At 34.2% G+C, this 22,690-nt stretch overlaps 1 protein-coding gene across 6 annotated transcripts in view; it reads left to right on the forward strand.

Moving 5' to 3' along the window:
* Positions 1-22,690, forward strand: part of PPP1R42 (protein phosphatase 1 regulatory subunit 42) — a 33,124-nt gene that overhangs the window by 8,366 nt on the left and 2,068 nt on the right. For 5 of the 6 annotated variants that reach the window (XM_072951877.1, XM_072951874.1, XM_072951873.1 and 2 more), the window contains 7 exons: positions 611-827; positions 2,799-2,965; positions 4,281-4,419; positions 6,218-6,334; positions 13,484-13,601; positions 15,403-15,534; positions 17,226-17,385. In XM_072951877.1, coding sequence (XP_072807978.1) covers positions 699-827; positions 2,799-2,965; positions 4,281-4,419; positions 6,218-6,334; positions 13,484-13,601; positions 15,403-15,534; positions 17,226-17,385 — 962 coding nt within the window. In that variant the 5' untranslated portion in view covers positions 611-698. The remainder of the gene's footprint in view (positions 1-610; positions 828-2,798; positions 2,966-4,280; positions 4,420-6,217; positions 6,335-13,483; positions 13,602-15,402; positions 15,535-17,225; positions 17,386-22,690) is intronic. The other variant, XM_072951878.1, reaches the window with a different exon arrangement.

Raw genomic sequence — 22,690 nt, forward strand, 5'->3', positions numbered from 1 at the left:
AATATGAACCCCAGGTAGTTTGAGTTGAGAAATACTGCATTATGTTGCCTCTTTCTGGATTATAGTTGTAGTAACATAAAACGCCAAGGCCAGCTCCATTTTCAAGTATTTTCACCACTTCTTGTGTATACACTTAAGGTCTTCACACTATGTGTTCTGATTTGGGAGGTTAATAAATATGATCACGATGGTATTATTGAGAATGGAGCCAGGAGACCTGGTCTCATTTTCAACTGTCACTAAGTGGAGTAGTTAGAGACAAATCTCTGGGCCTTAGTTTCTCCACGTGAGAACACTAGATGATACCGAGGTCCTTTGCAACTCCAAGAGAGAAAAATACTCGTTCAAAAGATATCCACAGTAACACTAGGGAGAGGAAAAGATTTAAAGATTAAAGTGAATGTGCATTGTATATTTAATTAATTTTGGTGTTTTAAATCTTTTCATAAAAAGAATTAGGGGAAAAACTTAGAAAAAACCTAAATGTCCCTAAAAATGTCTATGAACTAGTTTATCAAATAGTTTTATATAAGAAAATTAAAGAGCAAGTCAAAATAATTTTTCCTAAATTGTTATATACATAATACTCCTTTTTTCCTTTAATTTTTAGAAAGTGGGCATAAAACAATACCTAGACCTGTTTCTTAACATGGTATCAGAAGAGAGCTATTGCTGAAAGTCTGATTTATAGAGAAACCATGGTTCGACTGACCTTGGATCTAATTGCCAAAAACAGCAACCTTAAACTCCGGAAAGAAGAAACCACTTCACAATACTTGAAGAAAATAACTCATATAAACTTTTCAGACAAAAATATAGATGCAATTGTAAGAATGCTGAAATTATTTCCTATTTTTTATATAATTAACAATGTAAAGTTTAAAAACTGGTGTCAGGGCATACCTTCTTAATAACTTTATTTTGATTATACTTATTAACTGTATTTTGATTAGTCAGCTTTATATTATGTTTTTATTTTAATTTCCTGCTTGTGATGTTAAACTTTAAAAATTAAGTCTCTATAAAATATACCACTGTGACTGTTAAACATGTGTTAAATATGTATGTTCACCTAAAATACTTTATAGTGTAGCATACTAGAGGAAGTATATGTCCATAATTTCCAAGATAATTACTTTTGTATAATTCCACTGCCTTTAAATATGAATTTTTAACATAACAAAACGTTAAGAATCAATACGTAAGTACCATATTTCAAAACATTAACAGTGAAATCTGTTTTTGCACAGAATTTGACTAGTTATATAAATGTAGGTTATACTATGTCAGTTATATCAGACAAAATTATGTTTACTTGGGTATGTACTCTGTGTTAAGCTAATTTTCGAGTTTAATGTTGGAAACTTCTAAGGCAGCAATAACCCTTTTAGGCCATTGTACAGTATCCATTGTCTACAACAAAATTTTAAAGTCTATAGAAGAGAGAAATTTTCTCGGAAGCATAAGGTACATGAGGGCAGGGATCATGTCTGTTTTGTTCACATCACTCTAAAACCCCCTCCAGTACAGTGCTCAACTCATATTAAGTGCTTACATAAATATTAATTCAATGAATGAATCAATTAATTAATTAAAAAAAACATCAAAGCCCCAAGCAAAATTGTCAGTTGAGACAACTGGCTTTTTTCACAGCGACCCTAGTCGGCCCCCCTCTATACTCCTTTCCAGTTTTCAGGTTAGCCTTATACCCAGCTGCCCAAAATTCTCTTTTGTTGCCCAGAGAACTCTCTGCCACATCATACTATCACAGACTGCTTTCTCCAGAGACTCTTCATTTAATGTTCTTTTGTCCCCTCAGTCAGTGCTCCTTCAGTATGGATGACTTTTGTTAGGAGGAAAGCAAACTGGTTAAAGTAATTCACACTAAGAATAACTTGTAGATTTAAAGTTCTTAAGATGTGGCTGTATTTTCAAAGATCTTGTTAATAAAAGCTGAGATATTTTTGAGCAGAATTTCACTCTACCTCTTGCCTATTTACTCCAGACTAACTATACCACCAAACAAGAAATGACTTTTAAAAATACCTTTATTTTCTTATCTCAAAAGCATGTGATGTTCATTTGTATAAAATACATATAAAAAAAAGAAATTGACTTCTAATCCTTCCATGCAGAGAAAACCACTATTAACATTAGGTGATGTCCTTTCATTCTTTTTTCTAGGCATGTTTTATGATAATGGGTCATGTTGAGTGTACTGTTTTCATTTTATTATGAGATCTATAAGCTATTACTAAAGAAATTAAAGGATATTTAATGGTTATATGGTATTCCCTTCAACAGCATTATCCTAGTTTCTTTATTAATTCAGTGTTGTTGAATATCCAGATGACTTCCAATTTTCAGATTTATAAACCACGGTTTATTCCTACAGAAAGATTACACAGTGTTGAAGCAGTAATTTGTTAGATGCTTCAACTTCCAGAGGAGCCTAATTGCTTCCAAGGAAAATGGCTTGCGCTGGGAAAATCTTTCTTAGTAAACACAATTTTATTGATATGGTTACAGAATACTAAAACCTAGAACTAATTTTGTAATCATTCTAGTCTTTTTTTTTCATTATTCAACAAACATTTTTATTGTAGTATAGTTGATTTACAATATTAGGTTCAGTTAATTCTAGTCTCGTTTTGACTGTGCTAAGAACAGAGAAATACTGTTCTTTTATATTTGCCTTAATAAAATGTGTAAAGTAATTAAGTGAAAAATTGTATTAAAAACAAACCTCTAAGTTTTCAGGTGAAACTAAGTATGACCTGTTTTTGTTTTCCTTTTAGGAAGAACTCTCTCTTTGCAAAAATCTTAGTGTTTTATATTTGTATGATAACCGCATTAGTCAAATCACTAACTTGAATTATGCCACAAATCTGACCCATTTATACCTACAAAACAATTGTATTTCATGTATAGAGAACCTCAGGTCATTAAAGAAACTGGAAAAACTGTAAGTGCTTTTATTTTTAAGTAATGTAATTGTCTGTCATCATTACAGTAATATTTTTGTATGCAGGCATTTCCATTGTCTGCAGTTTTGTGGACCAGGCCTTATTTTTATTCTTTTTGCAGTATTATTCATACTAAATAAATTATTATACCTATAATACTCGGCAATTTGTGTTTTATTAACCGTGATAAACTTTTATTTTGCAGGAGGGTGAGCTGTTTTAAGGGCTTGTAGGAATACCTAAAGCATACTTATGTAGGCTCAACTGGTGTAAAAAGTTTCCATGAAACCCAGATGAGTTCTATGCCTTTCAGATTCACACATCTCAAAAGGGCAGGGTCATAGAATGGATAATGTTGATGTAGATTTGACTGTAAAAGGCATTTACTGCCTATAATGATTTTAGTTAAACAGTGAGGCCCAGTGGATTTAATTTTCCCAGACTGGAAGAAACTGTCAGGCTTTTCAAAAAGTAGGCCAAGGGCCTCAGAATGGGGAGAAACAGTGGGGTGGGAAATACTTATTAAAATCGCAGGTTGCTATATAAACAAGTAAGCTTCAAGGATCTACTGTATAACACAGGAAATTATATTCAATATCTTATTATAACCTACAATGGAAAAATATATATATATAACTGAAACACTTTACTGTGCACCTGAAACTAATACAATATTGTAAATAACTACACATCAACAATAAAAAATGTAGACTGCTGGGTTCCAACGTAGGTAACCAAGTCAGAATCTCTGGGGATTAGGCTCAGGAATCTTCATTATTAAACCCATAACCCAGATGATTCTTCTGCACTCTTAACATAAGAGGAACACTGACAGATAGAACTATCCCAATTCTCTCACTTAAAAAAAAAAACTTATTTCTTAGATTTAATTCAGTGTTAGAATCATGTAAAAAAAGTTTTCATTGATTCAATATAAAGAGAATATTCTGCATGTACAGTTGACCCTTGAACAACAGGGGTTTGAACAGTGCAGATCCACTTACACATGGATTTTTTTTCAATAGGGAATACTACAGTATTACATGATCCATGATCCATAGTTGGTGGATCCATGGTTGGTGGAATCAATGAATGCAGAGTACCCAGGAATACAGAGTGCCCACTATAAGTTACATGCAGATTTTCTGTTGCATGGAGGTTAGCGCCCCTAACCACACCACCCACCACAATGTTTGAGGGTCAACTGTATAATTTTCACATGTTGTTATGTTTTTAGTTGTTACGTTTTTATCACATTTACAGACCATGATGTCCTCAGAATGCCTATTTAAAAATACGTTTTATATTTTGCAGGTATCTGGGAGGCAATTACATTGCTGTCATAGAAGGTTTAGAAGGATTAAATGGACTAAGAGAGCTTCATGTTGAGAGTCAGAGGCTTCCCCTCGGAGAAAAGCTTCTGTTTGATCCAAGAACTCTTCATTCTCTGGCAGTAAGGCCATATTTGAGTATTCTGACAAAGAATATAGTGATTAACAGTTATAATGAAAAAAGGAAGGTGGTGAAGGTACATTTGGATATTGTACACATTCTGCATGTTTATATGGCCAGTTGAGAATTTGAGAGCTAAAACTAATTTTTCCTACATAATTTCTCAGAGACTAAGCAGCTATAGAGTAGAAATAATAATGCCTGCCTCTAGGGTAACTGGAAGGATCAAGAGAAAAGTATAAAAAGGCAGAGTATGTAGAGTATGAAGTTCTAATACAGATGTTAATTCATTCAAAATTTTGACTTTGGTAAGACTATCATGACTCAAAATTTTAAATTTTAGGGAAAAAAGCCTAAGGAAAGAGGAGTGCACAATTATTTGGAAAAAATTTTAAAAACCTAAAGAATCATTACAATGAAAAGTCGTTTTCTTGCTGGGATTCTGATGTTTGTAGGCTGTGCTATATACAGCTCTGCCTCGCCCGAAGCACGCAGATCTGGGAGCACCAACTGGATGCTCCGGCTGTCACCTGACATCACCCAGTCACATAAAGGAGAGGTTTCACAATGAGTTGAGAAACCAGGGAGCCAGTGGGTACCATGGAGGCTTTTACTAATCCTCAAAACCAAGATTTGTTAGGATTTGCTACCTTCAATTCTGGGGCAATAGCCGTGATCGTATAGTGGTTAGTACTCTGCGATGTGTGGGGCAATGGATGTAAATGGAATACATTTCATTGGTTTTATTTCAAAGGGCCCAGAAATGGAGGGCAGTAGGTTTTTAAAACAAATTTGTAACAACTGAGTAGTGCTTTAAATCAGAAAAGAAAGAAGTGATCTGATTTCTATCCCACCCTCTCTACCATCCCATAGAATCAACTGTGTCTCAGCTCAACCTCAACTGATCCAAGCAGATTGACCCCACTGTGGGGATGGCTAGTTTTATTACAAAATGCCACTGAAAACATTTTTGCTTGCTCATTTATGCATAGATTAAAGCAGATTCTCAAATTCTAAATATAAAGCATACTTTTTTAGCTGTACTTCAAGTCTTAAAAAGTATCAGGAAGTATATTCTCTAAAGGTTGGTTGTGTGTGGGCACCTGGTGGGCAATCTCCATCTTGGTTGAGATTCCTGGGCCTTAGATTTTAAGATGGCTTTGATTTAGTGTTGCCTATTGTATATTTATGTCCTCATTAACAGCTGATGTTGAACTTCTCGTTAATTAGATAATTATTATTTTAAGTGGTTTCTGAACATATGGATTATTAAGAGAAAACTATATGGAAAGATAGAGACAAAAATAAAAACCAGATCTTCTTTCATTCTTGGTCATGTTTTCTCTTTACAAAAACAAAGATAAAAACTATTTCTTCTTAGGTAAGTACTAATCTTACTGATATTTAACACAAAATGGTAATTTGCTTAAACTGAAATAAGCATTTTTTCTATATTACACTATCACTTGTTTGTTGGGACACCTTTTTTCTCTTTGCTTCTTGATTCTTGGCTTCTTCCTATAAATTTCTTTTATATCCTGAAGAGGAAAATTGGATTTATGAAGGAACTTTAGGCAAAAATAGTAAGTTACATTACAATTACTATAGTCCTAAAAGTTCCATCTGAAAAAAATATGGCATAAAAACAAAATCTCCAAGGATTTTTATTTTCTTGCCTAAAGAGCAAAACAGCCTAAACTGCTAAATTTTAAATTTTTCACAGGTTAGGATTTCTGGTTTATTTACACAATATTTAATTAAACTATTTATTAATGCTAATTCAGTTATTTTTCTTACAGAAGTCCCTCTCTATATTGAATATCAGCAATAATAATATTGATGACATAAGAGACTTGGAAATACTGGAGAATCTTAATCAGCTCATAGCAGTTGACAACCAACTTCTGCATGTGAAGGTAAGATAGAGAAAAATTAATTTTAAATTTTTACATGAAATTGTGATTGAAAAATACTTATTTTGCTAAACAGCTATAAAATGCATTACTTTTAAAACTATTCTAAATTTGTTCTAAAACTAGTTTATGAATCTTTACTTCTTAATGTATTTACTTTCATAATTCTCCTGTCTTACCTGGTTTTCTCTTCCATACCCCAATGCTTCCATCCCTCACAACAGAAAAATGTTTCTCTGAGAAGAATGTTTCCATCAAATGTTTCACACTAGAGGCTAGATTTCTTGCCCCTTAACTCTGATCTCTCAATGAATGAGTTTCTTCTAGTAACTATGACAACACCTGAACTCTCTCCTGGCTGCTTGTCCTTGGGGAAACACAAATAAGGATCTTTAACTTATTCTGATTTGCACTAGCTATATTCATGTCATATTACGCCATATCATGCCATATTCATTCAATTATTCATTCATTCAAACATGTATCTGGCACTTCCATATTTGCCAGGCATTATACTACTCCATGTAGAACAGAGGAAGAGAGAAACAGTCCCAGGGATCAAAAAACCTGTGGTGAACAAGTGATGAGACTACAATATGATCTTGTCTTCCTAAGTATTGTGGGATTGCTAACTTAGCCTGGGGCTAGGGAAGACTTCCCAGAAACAGACATCCGTGAGCTGAACCATTGCCATGACCAGTTTCTGTCTTGGCAATGCGGTGAGCTGTGATATAATTTCTTTACATAGGACAGCAGGAGGAAGAATAGGCTTCTTTCCCCCATAAACTGAGCTCTTGTTGCAAAAGCACTTCCAGACAACTACCTGCTGACCCTAAAAAAGTTACCCCTGGCCTTGTTTCCAAATTCAGAGTTATTACCTGGCTTGTCTCATAACTACTGTAAGCAGCAGATAATTATGAAAAGAAATATTATTCTACTACAAATGAATTCCTCCAAATATCTGAAGTGCCATTGAATAATCATGATAGATGCTTAAAATAAAAAGACAAATAAGGAAGCATGACTCCATTAGTAGTTTCAATTTACAACATGAAGGAATTAAGAAGTTCATGGGATAACGTCTGCATTCAAAAATATTTTAAATTTTAGACTGCTTTTCTATATTTCTTTTCATTTGGCATTTTCTACTCATCAGAATTATTTAATTTTCCTATGATTTTTCAGTATTTGTATCAATAATATGATTTTGTGATAGATGGGTAGTCTTATATAAGATATATTGTACATGTGATCCTATCAATGTGACAAAGCCTGGAGCTTAGGTCCTTAAGTAAGTAGAGAAGACTTGGAATGTGCACAGTGTTCTACATTCACCCCATGGGAAATGGGAACAGAGTGGCTAAGCACAGAAGCTCACTTTTCTGGAAAGAGAATGGTGAAGAATTTCAGCTTCCCAAATTGGCAAGATAAGTATTTTTCCTAAATGTTTTTGAAGCCCAGGTTCTAAGCACAGTGCTTGGCAAATAAATGTTCAGTAATAAGTGGGGAATATATGAATATATCTTGAAAGATCTGGCTGTTGGGTAATTATCATAATTACCAAGATTCAATTCAGTATCATCATTACTTTTAAAGTCTTATTCTATTATGCTTTTAACTCTGAATAGAAAAGGAGAGTTTAACAGGACAAAAATGTTAACCTCTAAATGATCACAAAGGAAATTTTCTGAATGACATTAAGACCAAGCAATTTTGCCTACAATGATTATTCTTAGGCCATGTTAACAATGCACAACCAGGATAAATGTGTAACCAAAATAAATGACTTCATTACTGTTGATTATTCAGTCTAACGATTAATGACTAAATAATCAAACCCTTATTTTTTAAGACTGACTTTGATGTCACCTCCTCTGTGTAGCTTTTCCGGAACCTCACCATCAAGTTAATCTATTCAAAAATATTTATTATATTATGTATGCCAGGCAGTGTTCTAGGCTGTTGGAGAAACATGTTCTAGGCACTGAAGATATCATGATAAATAAGACAGAAAAGGTCTCTACCCTCAAGGAATTTACACTATAGTGAGACATATGGGAGGACAGAGTGTATGATAAAATGCTCAGTGTGGCTTCCCACAAAATCTGATTCTTCCTCTCAGATACAGATGACCTTTCCTTCCTTGGTGTAACAGATGTTTTACTATTTCCATCAGCATAGCCATTCTTTTTCTGTAAAGGGTCTGCATATAAATAGAGAAGGTAGTGGGTTACAGGAGAAAAAGAGTTTTTCTAGCCATGACTTTACATTCTGCTGTGATCTACTGAAGAACCCTGTCTGAAAGGAATAAATGTAGATTATAGAAAAGGAAGCGAGAGAATTGATCCCTGATGGTCTGCTGCAGGGACACCTGCTCCTGATCCCCAGAGGGAGCTCCGGTGCTGGGGAAACATGGTGATGAATTACAGAGAAGTTTTATAGCACTAACACTGCACAGATATTCTTTGGGCCTTTTCCTTTTCTTTTCTTCTTTTTTTTTTTTGTTTTTGTTTTTGTTTGTTTTCTGTTTGTTTTTGTTTTTGAGTAAAGGTAGATTAATTTAGAGAGATACACACTGCTTAGAATGTAGGCTGTTTCAAAAGGCGAGAGAAAGGTCATGAGATGTAGGGGTTGGGTGCTCAGGACTTTGGGCTTTTTTTGACTAGATAGATTATTGTTATGGGCTAATTCATGCAACAGTCCACCAGGTATAGCAGTGTTTGGTTTTTTTATGAGATGTGTTCTCCATTCTCAAAAGCCACTCTTAGAAAGCAGTCTGTTTATATACCAGGGATTTCTGTGGTCAGAGGTTTTTTATTTGTGGGGTCAAAGATTCATGCAGGATCCAGGGATCCTGCAAGAATGTGGAATCACAGAGTCATAAACAGTGAGGTCAGCAGGATAAGCTGCTCCAAAGAACTGAGACTAAGAAAGTCTGAAATTATCAGTGTATGGCTCAGTGATAATGCTAGCACTGCCTGTTCAAAAGCACCAGGCTTCAGGAGTACCCCGTGATTGAGGAACAGAGGCAGTGACCTAGACCCTTATAACTCCAGATGTGGTCCTAGAATCAGCAGCATCAGCATCAGAAATGCAGGCTCTCAGTTTATGCCCCAGACCTAATAAATCAGAACCTACCTTTAAACAAGATCCCTAGGTGATTTGTAAACACATAAAAGTTTGAGAAGCACTGGTCTGGACTACTCTTTCAAGAAGTGTAGCAATGGTTAAGTAAGAGATAGGAATAAAGGCTGCAGAGGGAGAGACTGGAAATGCAAGAGAAAGATGATCCCAAAAGAAGGAGGCCTGTGGAGAGGGGAAGGGATCGAGAGAGCTGATTAATTTGGAAAGAGAGGTGGGTGTTTTCCTTTGTTGATTAAAATCAGAAATGGGAATGGAAGAGGAAGTATGAGACCAAAGGCAGATAACTGAGGAAACTCTCTGCTTGATGACCCAGTTCTCCCCACTAAAACGGGTAGCAAAATCAGTCACTGAGGAGAGACCTTTTTAATTAAACAGTAGTCCATACTTTAGAAACTCCTTTCTCTATCTCATAAGGCTCTAGTTTAAATGATATTTACTTTTGACTAATATTTCCTTGTATTTTTCTCGTTTAAATAAGAATGCAGCAGTGTATTAAAATATTAAATTCTTGACCATTTATAATAAAACTTGGATTTCTGCAAGTAGCTCGACAAGCCACGAACTTTACTACAGCCAACATTAGTTTACTGACACTATTAAGTCAAATAAATATCATGGTTGCAAAAACATATAAAAATTTGAAAGAACAAAAGATTTTAATCTTTACCTACAGTTTTTATATCTGCAAAGTTTGCTAAATCAATAAAATGATCTGAAAAGTTCATCTCACAGTCAAATATATTAGTGATTTACTTCATTGGTTTTCTGATGACCATTTATCATGAAGTAAAGCATCTTAGAATGAATGGTGGAAATAAAAAATTTGACATGCTTGCTGCCTCTTATATAACCTAATATTTGATTTATAAGACACAGACGAACAAACCACTATGGCCTGTTGTGTTTTCTCTTGTTTCTAATGTATTCAACCTCTGCTCAATATTGATCCTGACAAGCAGAGTAACCCAAAGATAAATTTATTCACTCCACAGTTTAGTCAGGAACAAGCCAAAAATTATAGATTTTCTCAGGCAGATGATGACAGGCAGTCAGAGGGATGACAAATGGCTGTCTTTAGATTCAGTTAGGACAGTTGGGCTAGACGTTTCCGATAAAGATTGGAGCACACTGGTCAAATACAGGTTGATCAGCGGCCATCGTTAATTGTAGAGAGAGCTCTGCCAGTGCGGCAGGCGCCTGTGCGGGAGCTCAGGCACCAGCCCTGCATGGGAAATAGACTTGGCTCCTCAGTGTTTTGCAGCGCTCATCTAAGTGATAGCATGACATGATCATTTATCATACAGAGACTGTCCAGAAAAGTGTCTGCTCCCTTTAGGAATTTATTGAAGGGCAGGAAAGTGAAAGCATTTTATTAAAGACAGGAAGGCAATAAACAACCAGAGCGTATCCAAAGGGTAATCATATTTCAGCACAGGATTAGTTTAGTCTTAAATAAACATACACTGGAAGGAGTATGTTGAGGGTCATTTATCAAGCGAGGAACAAGTAACAAAACTGTACAGGACTCTCTTTATCATATAAATTCAAAAATGCAGTGCCCAATTCCATTCTTAGAGGTTTTTAAACTAAGAGGAATATAGTGAAACTTTCACATAAAATAACCATGGCTGTGTTAAAGCTTTTGAACAAATGCTGTGAAGAGGGCATAATCCAGGGCCCAGGACTGAAGGGTGAAGTTATAACTACTGAAGAGAGCTTTCTTATAAGAAATCAACTCCTTGTCAGTGGATCAGAAGCTTATTCTTACTTACAACAATTTTTGCTCTCTGTTGACCAAAATTAAAAGAAAAGCTGAGGGGTGACAGTGCAGGTAAAGAAGCAGAGAATTAACACATTTATTCCCTATCTGCTTTGTTCCAAGTACTTTATATGCCACCACAACTAATCCTAATTATCCTTACTTTATAAATGAGGACAGACTTGCCTAAGATCGAATAGTAAGTAGCAGTGTCAGGAGTTTAGGGTTGCCTATATATATTTTAAATAATTCTTTATATTTTTCACATAAATTATTTTTTAATACATCAGAGTCTAGTACAAAACTTAGCTCATGATTCAATAAATATCTGGTGAATAATGAAGTAGGCAGAACTCGAAATACTACTTTATGTAGGAAGACAGTGGCCTCAGGAAGATTAAAGGACCTACAAGGTGCTGTATAGTGGGTTCTGGACACCTGGACACCTTCTGATTATTCCCCCAAGACATCATTTCTTCATGAAAATGCAGGCATATACTTGGATGTCCCATGTTTGTTACCTCCTTGATATGACAGTTTTGGGAGGATTTATATGTAAAAGGTTTTATCAAAGCTTCATAGTAAAAATTTTTTTCTAAAACCTGAAAAATAAATTCAGTCAAATTATAAGAAATTTTTCCAAAAATGAAAAAATGAAATGTCTAAGCAAAAATAAATATGGGTCAAGCAGAGAATAAGATGGAAGGTACAAATAGTTAGATTAAGTAGATATACAAAGATGAACGGTACCAAGCTGTGAAGGTGAGGAAATGCTAGAGGGAATAAAAATACCAGGAAATGCATTATCAGTTACTTTTGGCTTTGCAATCTGTAATTTGTATTTCCTAATTTTCCCTTATATCCTATGATAAGTTTGGTCTTGTTTTGAAGAAAACAAATGGAATAATAATAGGTGTTTGCCTGCTGTTATCCTTTGGAATGTTAATTAACTTTGTAATCCTCATACCCATATTCTAAAGAAAAGGAATCCCTCTAGATATGTACAACATCACAAAAATGGCAGTGCTCTGAAAACCAGAAAGCTCTTTCTCCACAGAATTAGTCATTATCAGTATTTACTACTATTATCAGGAAAACATGCTTTAAAAGAATGCTTTTGCTCTATTGAAGGTACTTTGTTATTATTATTATTTTTTTTGCCTATGGCCATCGAATTTTTAAAAATCAATCACAGGCTACAAAGTCGAAAAATAGTTTTTCCATTACTTGTTTTGAGTAATTCATTACAGATTTGATTTTTACCAGATAAATTTGGAGCATAGATAAGAAATAATCAAAGTATAAAGTATATTTCACTTCCATTAAACAGTAGCTAAAATAAAATACACACATAAAAAATGCAGAAGGGGAGAAAGCAAGAAAAGGAATGACAGAAAGAAGTTAAGGCACTGGAGAAAGATAGTAACATGGGATGGAAAAAAAAAACCCAAATAAAGAGAAAGAGGAGGAGAAGATGGCAAACTGAGAGATCTGGTTCTTAAAGGCTATTAATCTGTTTTTCTCACATTCACTTGGATTGTAGACCATGGAATAATTTAATTATTCCCTGAAATATCTATAAGCCGATTTTCTTGTAAGCTATTAAAATACACAAATGTTTATGGCACACATAAAACAAAACTATACTCACAGTATGATGACAATTTAAACAGAAATGCCTATGCTCAAAAAAGAAGATCAGAAGGATATATAACATATTAAATGTGATCTGTTGGTGATAAGCACACGTGATTTTTTTCTTCTTTCTTTTCCCCTTTGATATGTTTTTTTACAGATTTTAAAAATGAATATGCAGTCTTTATAAAAGGCAACAGAATATATTTCTTGCAATGTCAAGGGACTGCTTACTCACTACTCCATAATAGCCTTAATCTGTAAACTTCCATAAGCTCCACTAAGATCAGTGCATCTTCTACAGCATAGATGGCCAGAGAGGTAGTGTTTCTGAACTGCAGATTGGGTCCATTTAGGGGAGTGTGATAGAGACCAGTTCTGTGGTCCCCAACTCAGGACCTTACTTTTTGCCTCATCTTTAGCCTCCTCTATTATTAGCATAGACAATTTTATTTTTTTTAAAAAAAAGATATATTGTATACTTTCTAAGTACCTGGTACTGAGCTAGAACTCACAAAAAACAGTATTTACTTTTAGAAACAGTTAACTGATATGAAATAAATACTGATAAGTATGAAATACTTGTGTCTTGCTTTTTTCTTCTTTAATTATAGGCTTTGGAGTTTTTACTGAACAAGTTGACGAAGCTGTGGAAAATGGATCTAAATAGAAATCCTGTTTGTCTCAAACCAAAATACAGAGATAGACTGATACTGGTGTCCAAATCACTGGGTACACGTTTATATTAGTATAATTTTCTTAGAGAAAGAGACCTGGTTAACTTTTTAGTTAACTAATCAGCAAGCCTTCAAAAATATAAATATAACACCTGGATCCACAAAAATGGTCAACTTTAAATTTGATATTTTAATAAAAGCAAAAGTTAAAATTGAGAAATAAAACATGAAAAATATTTGCTGTTCAGAAACAATTAGGACACCAGACGCTCTTTCTTTAAAAAGAAAATGTGTCTGTTACCAACAAAAATGGTTGGTCATAAATGTATAGAATTTGCTGACCTCTTGCCAACTTTTCATTGGCACAAATTCTCTGAAGATCCTGAGAGACTCTTGGCTTTGTAGATAAAACTGATCAAGGTTTTCATTGCTTGACACTTGCCAAATGGCACCCTAAGAGCATACAGCAGTTCTTTTCATTTGAAAGGGGAGCAAGGTAGGGAGTCCCTTTATGAGAGACCTACAAATAATAACATTCCTGAACATGCAGAATATCAGGTGAAATGGACCAACGCCCTGCAACAGGGACCAAGTTATACAGCATCAGAGAGATAAGCACTGCCCTCTCACAAAGGAGACTTGTGAGAGGGTTTCTGTGACATGCTGTACTTGGGTATAAAAACTAACGTATGACAAAAGCATTTCAAAGCTCATAGCTATAGTAAACCTTGGTTAATTTTAATGCTAGTGCATTGGTTCTCTTGCAGGGAAGAGGGGCTGATAGAGGACATATCAGAAATATCCAAGACAATTTTTCAAAACACGTATGTGAGGGTTACACCCTGCCCCCACCAGCCAAGAGTAGGAAACAGGGAATACACAGGAAAAACAGTCAAGTATATTTCTAAAGATAAATTACTTGTATATTTGTATTTGGAATACTACCAGCCATTAAAAATTGTGTTTAAAGAAATACATGGTAAAATGCTTACAGTACAATGTAGGATGTAATATTGTATAAATAGGGAATTCTAATTTATTTAATACACACATATATACACAATACATACCTAGAAAAAAATGCTAAGAAATATATTAAAGTGTTAACTGTGGTTTTCATTAATTATTTCTGATTGTGGAATACTGGAAAGGTTTTGTTTCTTCCATTTTTTTGTATTTTTCAAATATCTTACAACATACAAAAATTATTTGCATAATTTAAGATGCTCAATCTTCAAAACTTTTTTTAAAAGGAACAGAATGTAGAGATAGCTGCAATTTCACTTCAGAGAACCAAAAGGATAGCTATGTGGGTTGTTCCTATTATATTGTATGTCCTAGGATATAATAAGTATTATTAATATATCAGCAACCTAAAATATATGTTGCTTTTTCCTAAGAATAAGCATAATATTATTCAAATGAATAGGTAATATTTAATTTTTGTTAAGTGTGACATTTTTGTTTTTGAAAATAACAATATAATTTATTTATGACCCAAGAAGGACAACCATACACCAAATTGTTTACAGTGATTATGTTTGTCAGTGATAGGAAAAACAGATATGGATAGAGAACCTTTTTATATTTTTCATCATATTTCAGTTGTTCAGAAAAAATGATTTAAAATAAATAAAAGCCCAGCAAAGTATAGGAGTTGTATAAATAAGATATTAAGGTATTTTTAAAAATAAATTTTATTTCAGCCTATGATGTAACTTAAGTTCATGTGCCCTAAACCAGAAGTATATATATTTTATGTGTATATATAATATTTACGTATTGTATTTTAACATTTATATGTTGTATTATATGTATAATATGTACATATTTTTAATGTATATATTTTTCTCTAGAGTTTCTTGATGGAAAAGAAATTAAAAATATGGAAAGACAATTTCTAATGAATTGGAAAGCATCCAAAGATGCCAAGAAAATCAGCAAGAAAAGGAACAGTAAAAATGAGGATACAAGTAACTCATACATAAGTAAGCAAGCTGTCATTCATTAGTTGATCACTTCTACTTTAGTGAATGCAATATTCTACTCAACCAAAAAATATCAAAAATAAGGAGATTATTGTTTAGATTTTTTGTTTAAGGATTTTTGTACTTTTTAAAAAAACTTATTTACAATTCCTAGGAAATTTTAACTATTATGTTTGTATATGAAAATGGTAGCTAATGCCAAAAAAAGTTGTTTAGTTTATACTGAGTACGACTATGTCACCTATGTAAACAGAGAGCCATGAGGGTGGGAAAATGTATAACTTTATATATGGCAAAAGTACATGATGTAAGCATAATAATGTCTGCTCTACTCAGAAATTTTCTTCAGTTTGGTGGGAATTTAGAAAAATCTGCAAATGTGTAAATATGTGATATGTAAACAAATAATTTTTATGAATAAAAAGGAACCAGGGAGGAAAATAAGACAATATACTATGAAAGAAATTTGAAATTTTAGAAGTATTCAAATAGATTATATGATTTATTACATTGAAAAATAGACTCTAAGGTCCATTATATTAAGATAAAATTGAAATTTAAAGCTGACTGGTTGCAATAGAAATTATCTGAGTTTTCCTCAGGAGTACTTAGTTATTCTCCCTTGGCCACTTGTAGATACCCTTCTTTTTTGCAGCCTGCACACATTGCCATCCCCATCCAACAAATTATGTAGTTCTGAGCCTCCCAGGCTCACAACCAGTGACATCCTCGATACATGTATGTAACATGCAATAACTCTATCCTTAGGTATGTGGTCAATAGCTTACACTTTGGTCTTTATGTAAAGTCTCTGTCATCGCTGATCAAGAGAAATGGAAATTATGAATTAAAGTCTAGAAGATATAGTGTGTATTTTTAAAAATCTACAATATACCTTCAGGTCTTTTGAAGAGCTAAGATGAACCATTTAAAGATACCTCTGTACAATCAAATACATTGTAAGTGAACAGAGAGTCTTAGGAAGATAGTCATTTTTTGTATTTCATGCCTTTTACATATTTTTGATAGCCCTATAAATTTGGAGCTCTATAATGGTAAAATTATAGGGTTTATGACCTCAGACTTCAATAAAAAATCTTTATCTTACAATTAAAAATCTTGTCCAAAATACAGTCACACAACTATATAGCTCAAAATTAGAAGCAGAATCAAACACTTTAACAAAATTCAAAATATCTGAGTATCGTTTAGTATTTACTTTTGTAGTGTTTTGATGGAAAAATTAGTTTATTCATTTAATAAACACTTGTCGAGCAACGTGGATGTGCCCAGAGAAATGATATGGAATGTTAAGTATGGAAATAAAGGTATGAACATAGTACAATAACTTTGCTTGCCTAATCTACACCATTGCCTAATGAACGCTCTGACAAACTAAACTGATAACAGCAAAATGTAAGGGCAGTTAATATTTATATTAATGTCGGTATACCCATTTTGTCCATGAGAATTGACCATAAACTTTCCTGTGTAGGTTCTCATGTATGAAAGTCTGTGATATTTTATCTGTGATATTAATTTGTATTGGTTTTAATGTGGATCTATTTAACCTTATTTAATTCCATTTCATAAAATATAATTTTAGACAGTCTAAATGCTGTTAGATGTCATGCTCACAATTAAGTTATTAGTTTCAAAGCAGAATGCTTTTAATTCTTTGCACGCTACAGGTAACTTTGAAACAACGCATCACATAGTTCCTGTTTATTACCCACAGGTGGGTAAGCCAAAATTAGTTTTTTTCTCTGATGTACCAAAATACCTTGCAAATGGAAATGCACTTCCAGAAGGCTCCCAAGAAGATAACCCTAAAATTATTGAAGAGTCGGGGTAGGTTCTTTCAAATATTTATGCGACATCTTTTGGGGGCAGGATGAGACACCTTCACTGTCAACAACATAGAGGAAGAGAGACTGTCCATCTGGCTTCTAGTTCTCTGTTCTCAGTTCTTGGCGAAGCACACACACGCAAAAGTTAATTGTTCATCTGCTCAGTCATAAAGTTGTAGTAGGAGGGTTGGTTCAGGAAGATCTGGAAGTCACAGACTAGATACACCCACTGAGGTAGGGCAGGTGACTCAGGAAAGTCCCAGAAGCATCAGGTAAAGATGTCTGAATGAGCAGGGATCATATCAAAGGAGCCCCAGACCCAGATGACTATGAATGGTTACAGCAAGGGCATCTGGTGGCAGAAAGGAGGGGAAGCCCAGAATACCTGAGACAGGCTACTCTCACCACTTCTCCAAACCAAAGGTTCCTAATCTGGTGTCCCTGAAGGAGACATTAGAAGCTTCATTAGATTCTCAAAGAGACTTATGATTAAAAAAAAAAGCTTAAGAATCACTATTCTAAACCTTGAGTACACACATAATTTAGCTCATTATCAATCAGCTCTAAGTCTCCTGATGAGAAGAAAATTGCTTTTTCAGTTTTAAAAAGATGTTACTTTTTTTATGTAAAGATAAAACATACCAGAAAATAACTTCCTTTATTCATAAAACTAATAGGCACCTGCTATATGCCAGGCAATACTGAATATAAAAACTGAAATGAGATTGTCTTGATCTCAAAGATCTTGCAAAAACCTATTTTGAGAATCAAATGTGAGATACCATTACTGTATAGTGTAGTAAATGCTATGGGCATTATAAACCAGATACTGATATATCCTATAAATTATTCATTCAACTTTTTTCATTTATAATCAATAAAATGATTGCTTTATTGATCTTTCCAATCATATTATAGTAGACACTACAATATAACGAAGGGCAATAGCATATTTCACTGGAAAGTAATCAGAGCCAGTGAATGTACTTTGGAATAGATTTCCCTTTTCCAGAATTGCCTAGTGAAGGTCAGGTGAGTTTGTCATGAGACCCTCTTTACAAGGTCCAATGTAGGGATAGTAACTTAGCACTTTTTAATGCAACCCACCTGAAGAAAACCCAAGACCAACAGCGCTGCATTGCCCTACCCCCATTCCCTGAAGAGTGGCTTAGGCTTGCTGAGATGGAGGCTTAAGGAAGAGAGAGTCCTATGAGTTGGGAAAATGTTTTATTTGGGGAGAGGAGATAGAATATGTAAGGAGTCCTACTTCTGGTCTTGCCTCCTTACCATTCACATACAAAACAAAACGGAAGCTGTGTGAGAATTTGTCGTACTGCTTATGTCCATTATCATTATCATCAAAGCCATAGCCAGTTTGTCCATAGCACCCCAAAAGTTTCTTAAAGATTAATGTAACTAGTGTCAATTCCACAAGAGTGTTCTTGAGTTTTGTTTCTTTGCCAAGCATTTTAAAAGGTCTTGCTAGCATATCATCAAGGTGAAAGGGAAAACAATAAAAATGGACACAGCCTCAGAAAACAATATTGGTAAATTCTGTACATTACCACACACACTGTTAGATCAGTTGTGAGCTGTGGCACATACCACACATGCTACAGCCCCAAGCAAAACTCACTAGGGCTGCACTGATGAAACAGCAAACAAGTCACTATATCCTCACTTTCCAAACTGAGAACACTAAACACAGAGCTAAATGCATTTTTAACTACTATATAGTGCAAAGACATGGTACCCTAAAGAAACTAGCAGAATAGAGGGGTTCCTGTGAGAACATAAAGAACGTCCTGCTTCTGCCACTATCAGTGAAGTTGATGTTCAATCCTGAGTCTGAAGTTTTGTAATGTGAAAGAGTATTAAATATTTCTCTTTTAAACATTTTTTATTTTCTCAGGTAATTTCACTGAAGTCATGCCAAAATATTGTTTTAGTATCACAAATGATTTGTCTTAGTAAATACGAATATCAGTTAAACCTTGCTTTAATAAAAGGTGACCAAATATATTATGGAATTTCATTAAGCTCTTGATAATAGATTTTTTAGGGTGTGCCTATTGCTTACATCTTTAATTTAGTATAAAGCTAAGAGACAATGAGAATAAAGCTAGAAGGTCAAACCAATAAAAACAAAATGGGCAGGAGACCTAAACAGACATTTCTCCAAAGAAGACATACAGATGGCCAGCGGGCACATGAAAAATTGCTCCACAGGGCTATTTATTAAGGAAATACAAATCAAAACTACAATGAGGTATCACCTCACACCAGTCAGAATGGCCATCATTAAAAAGTCAACTAACAATAAATGCTGGAGAGGGTGTGGAGAAAAGGAAACTCTCCTACACTGTTGGTAGGAATGTAATTTGGTGCAGTCACTATGGAAAATAGTATGGAGATTCCTTTAAAAAAAGAAAACGAAAAATAGAGTTACCATATGATCCAGCAATCCCACTAGTAATCATATATCTGAAGAAAACTCTAATTCAAAAAGAGACGTGCACCCTAATATTCACAGCAAGACTATTTACAATAGCCAAGATATGCAAGCAACCTAAATGTCTGTTAGCAGATGACTGGATAAAGAAGTTGTGGCAGAAGGAGGACATTCTTTATGTTCTCACAGGAACCCCTCTATTCTGCTGGTTTCTTTAGGGTACCATGTCTTTGCAGCACATAGTAGTTAAAAATGCATTTAGCTCTGTGTTTAGTGTTCCCAGTTTGGAAAATGAGGATATAGTGACTTGTTTGCTGTTTCATCAGTGCAGCCCTAGTGAGTTTTGCTTGGGGCTGTAGCATATGTGGTATGTGCCACAGCTCACAACTGATCTAACGGTGTGTGTAGCAATGTACAGAATTTACCAACACACACCAAACACACACACACGAACACACACACACAATGGAATACTAGTCAGCCATAAAAAGAATGAAATGCCACTTGCAGCAACATGGAAGAATCTGTAGATTATCATATTAAGTGAAGTAAGTTAGACAGAGAAAGACAAATATTATATGATACAATTTATATGTAGAATCTTTAAAAAATGACATAAATGAACTAATTTACAAAACAGAAAGAGACCCACAGACATAGAAAATAAACTTTTGGTTACCAAAGGGGAAAGGAGGGAAGGGATAAATTAAGACTTTGGGATTAGTAGATACAAACTGCTATATATAAAATAGATAAACAACAAGGTCCTTAATGTATCACACAGGGAACTACATTCAATATCTTGTAATAACTTATAATGAAAAAGAATATAAATGTATGACTAAATCACTATGCTATACAACAAAAACTAACACAACATTGTAAATCAACTAAACTTCAATTTAAAAAAAAACCTAGAAAGTAAAGTATTAAAATCAAAATATACAGCCCAAATGTAAAGAACAGATTTTTTACATGAAAAGTTGAATAAAGTAACTTTTTCCCTTAATTACTTTAAGGAGGAGAATGAGCTGGCATCAGCAGAGGAGTCCCCTACAGTTTACATTTAAAATTCGAGGTGGGGAGCCTGCTCAGAGATGGAAAGGAGCTTAGAGGCTTATTTCAAAATGCTGAAACTATGTGCCCCACGCTCCTTTAAGATTCTGCACAGTGAGAGCTGTGCCTGTATCCTATGTGGAACACAGTGAAGCAACATCTGTCCAATGACAGGGGAATGTTTTCCACCTCTTTTATAAATGCGTGCAGTCTGTGCTCATGTATATTTACACAAGCCTGCTTTCCCTACAGGGAGGAAAAAGTCAGACTCATTGACGTTGCTTTTGACCCTCAAACTGAACTTGATACTATCAATGTACACTTTAATTAAAGTTTAGTTCAGCACTATTTTTTATTTAAAGGCTAATTCTGAACAAATGCCTTCAGTGTTTAATTAAAAATAATACATGGTATTAAACAAAAATGTGCACATTATTGCTTCTTTCTATGTTTGTCACAGTAAATACTTCTGACAGATGTTTCCTCTCTTTTCAAACATGCTAGGAGGTACTTGAGCCTTAGTAATTTAAAAACAGACATTAAATGCATTTACATATTGATAATAATATCCACTGAGAATGCTGTACAACACTAAACAATGAAAAAAACAAATTGTTACTTGATTAACTATCTTTCAAGCCTAAGCAATGTCAATAGAGTCAATCCATCTCATTTGTTAATGCAAAAATAATAACTTTCTAGCTGGGTTAGAATGCCCTTAGCTTCAGATACCTTTAAGGGATATGACTCTCTGGGACCCATAATTCACTGTGTGTTATTTAACTATTTATAAAAAACCTATTATCTTTAGTTAGAATATGGAAGCATTAGGTTTCTTTAAGTTAAAAGACGAACTTTAAAAACAGTAAAAATAATTTGTTTTCACCACTGTTAAGGTTATGTTTGAACAGTTGTAACAACAACAGTTCTCCTATGTGCTTCAAGAAGAATTTTTTAAAACTTAGATAATATTTTTAGTCATGAAATTCTGGGATGATCTTATATAAACTCATTTGCAAAGCTCTAAATGCCTTAATTTTGCTATATTAAACCTAACCTCAGTCTAATTTTTATATGCAAAATAAACATATTTATTAATAATGTAGATATAATATTGGGATTTTTATTTGAAATTCTCAAAGAACTCTTTTGAAATTAGGACAAGCCCTCTCCCTCAAAAAAAAAAATCAATAGTGATAAACAGCAAAGTTTTTTAGCAGTCTAAGCTAGCTTTTGTGACTTCTAGTCTCAACTCTGTCAATGGCTTACTCTGTGAACAACAGTTATGTAAGATCTAAGTTATATGAATTATATTAGTTATTTTCCATTTTAAAATGTCAATTTGAAAGCTTAGTCTTCATTACCCAAACAAACTTTAAAAAAACAGTAGGACCCTTTGAGATAAGAATACTATCAGCTCCATTTTACAGATGGGGAAGATGAGCATTGGAGAGGCCCAGTCAGAGGGCCCCAAAGCCACAGGATTGCCATGAGGCAGAGCTAGAAATTGAATCCAGGTCACTGACTCCCAAGGCCAAGCTCTTAACTACTCTGCAAGGGGGTCTCAAAAACGCCCTAAGGTACAGGCCAGTAAATTAAGTAAGGGAAGCAGGTGAGAATGTGACTGAGGTGAATTGGAGAGCACATGTCCAACTAAAGGCAACTGCAGCTACTCGGCTCCAAAACGGTATAGCCAGGCAGACATGCTGAACTAGAGAAATCAGACTAGCTGGCAAGCAATATCTAGATTGTGAAATTGTCTGATTTTAAAATATTGGATCCATTTATTTCTTTTAAA

This window comes from Vicugna pacos, chromosome 29 (assembly GCF_048564905.1).
Source record: "Vicugna pacos chromosome 29, VicPac4, whole genome shotgun sequence".
In the NCBI taxonomy this organism is placed as follows: Eukaryota; Metazoa; Chordata; class Mammalia; order Artiodactyla; family Camelidae; genus Vicugna; species Vicugna pacos.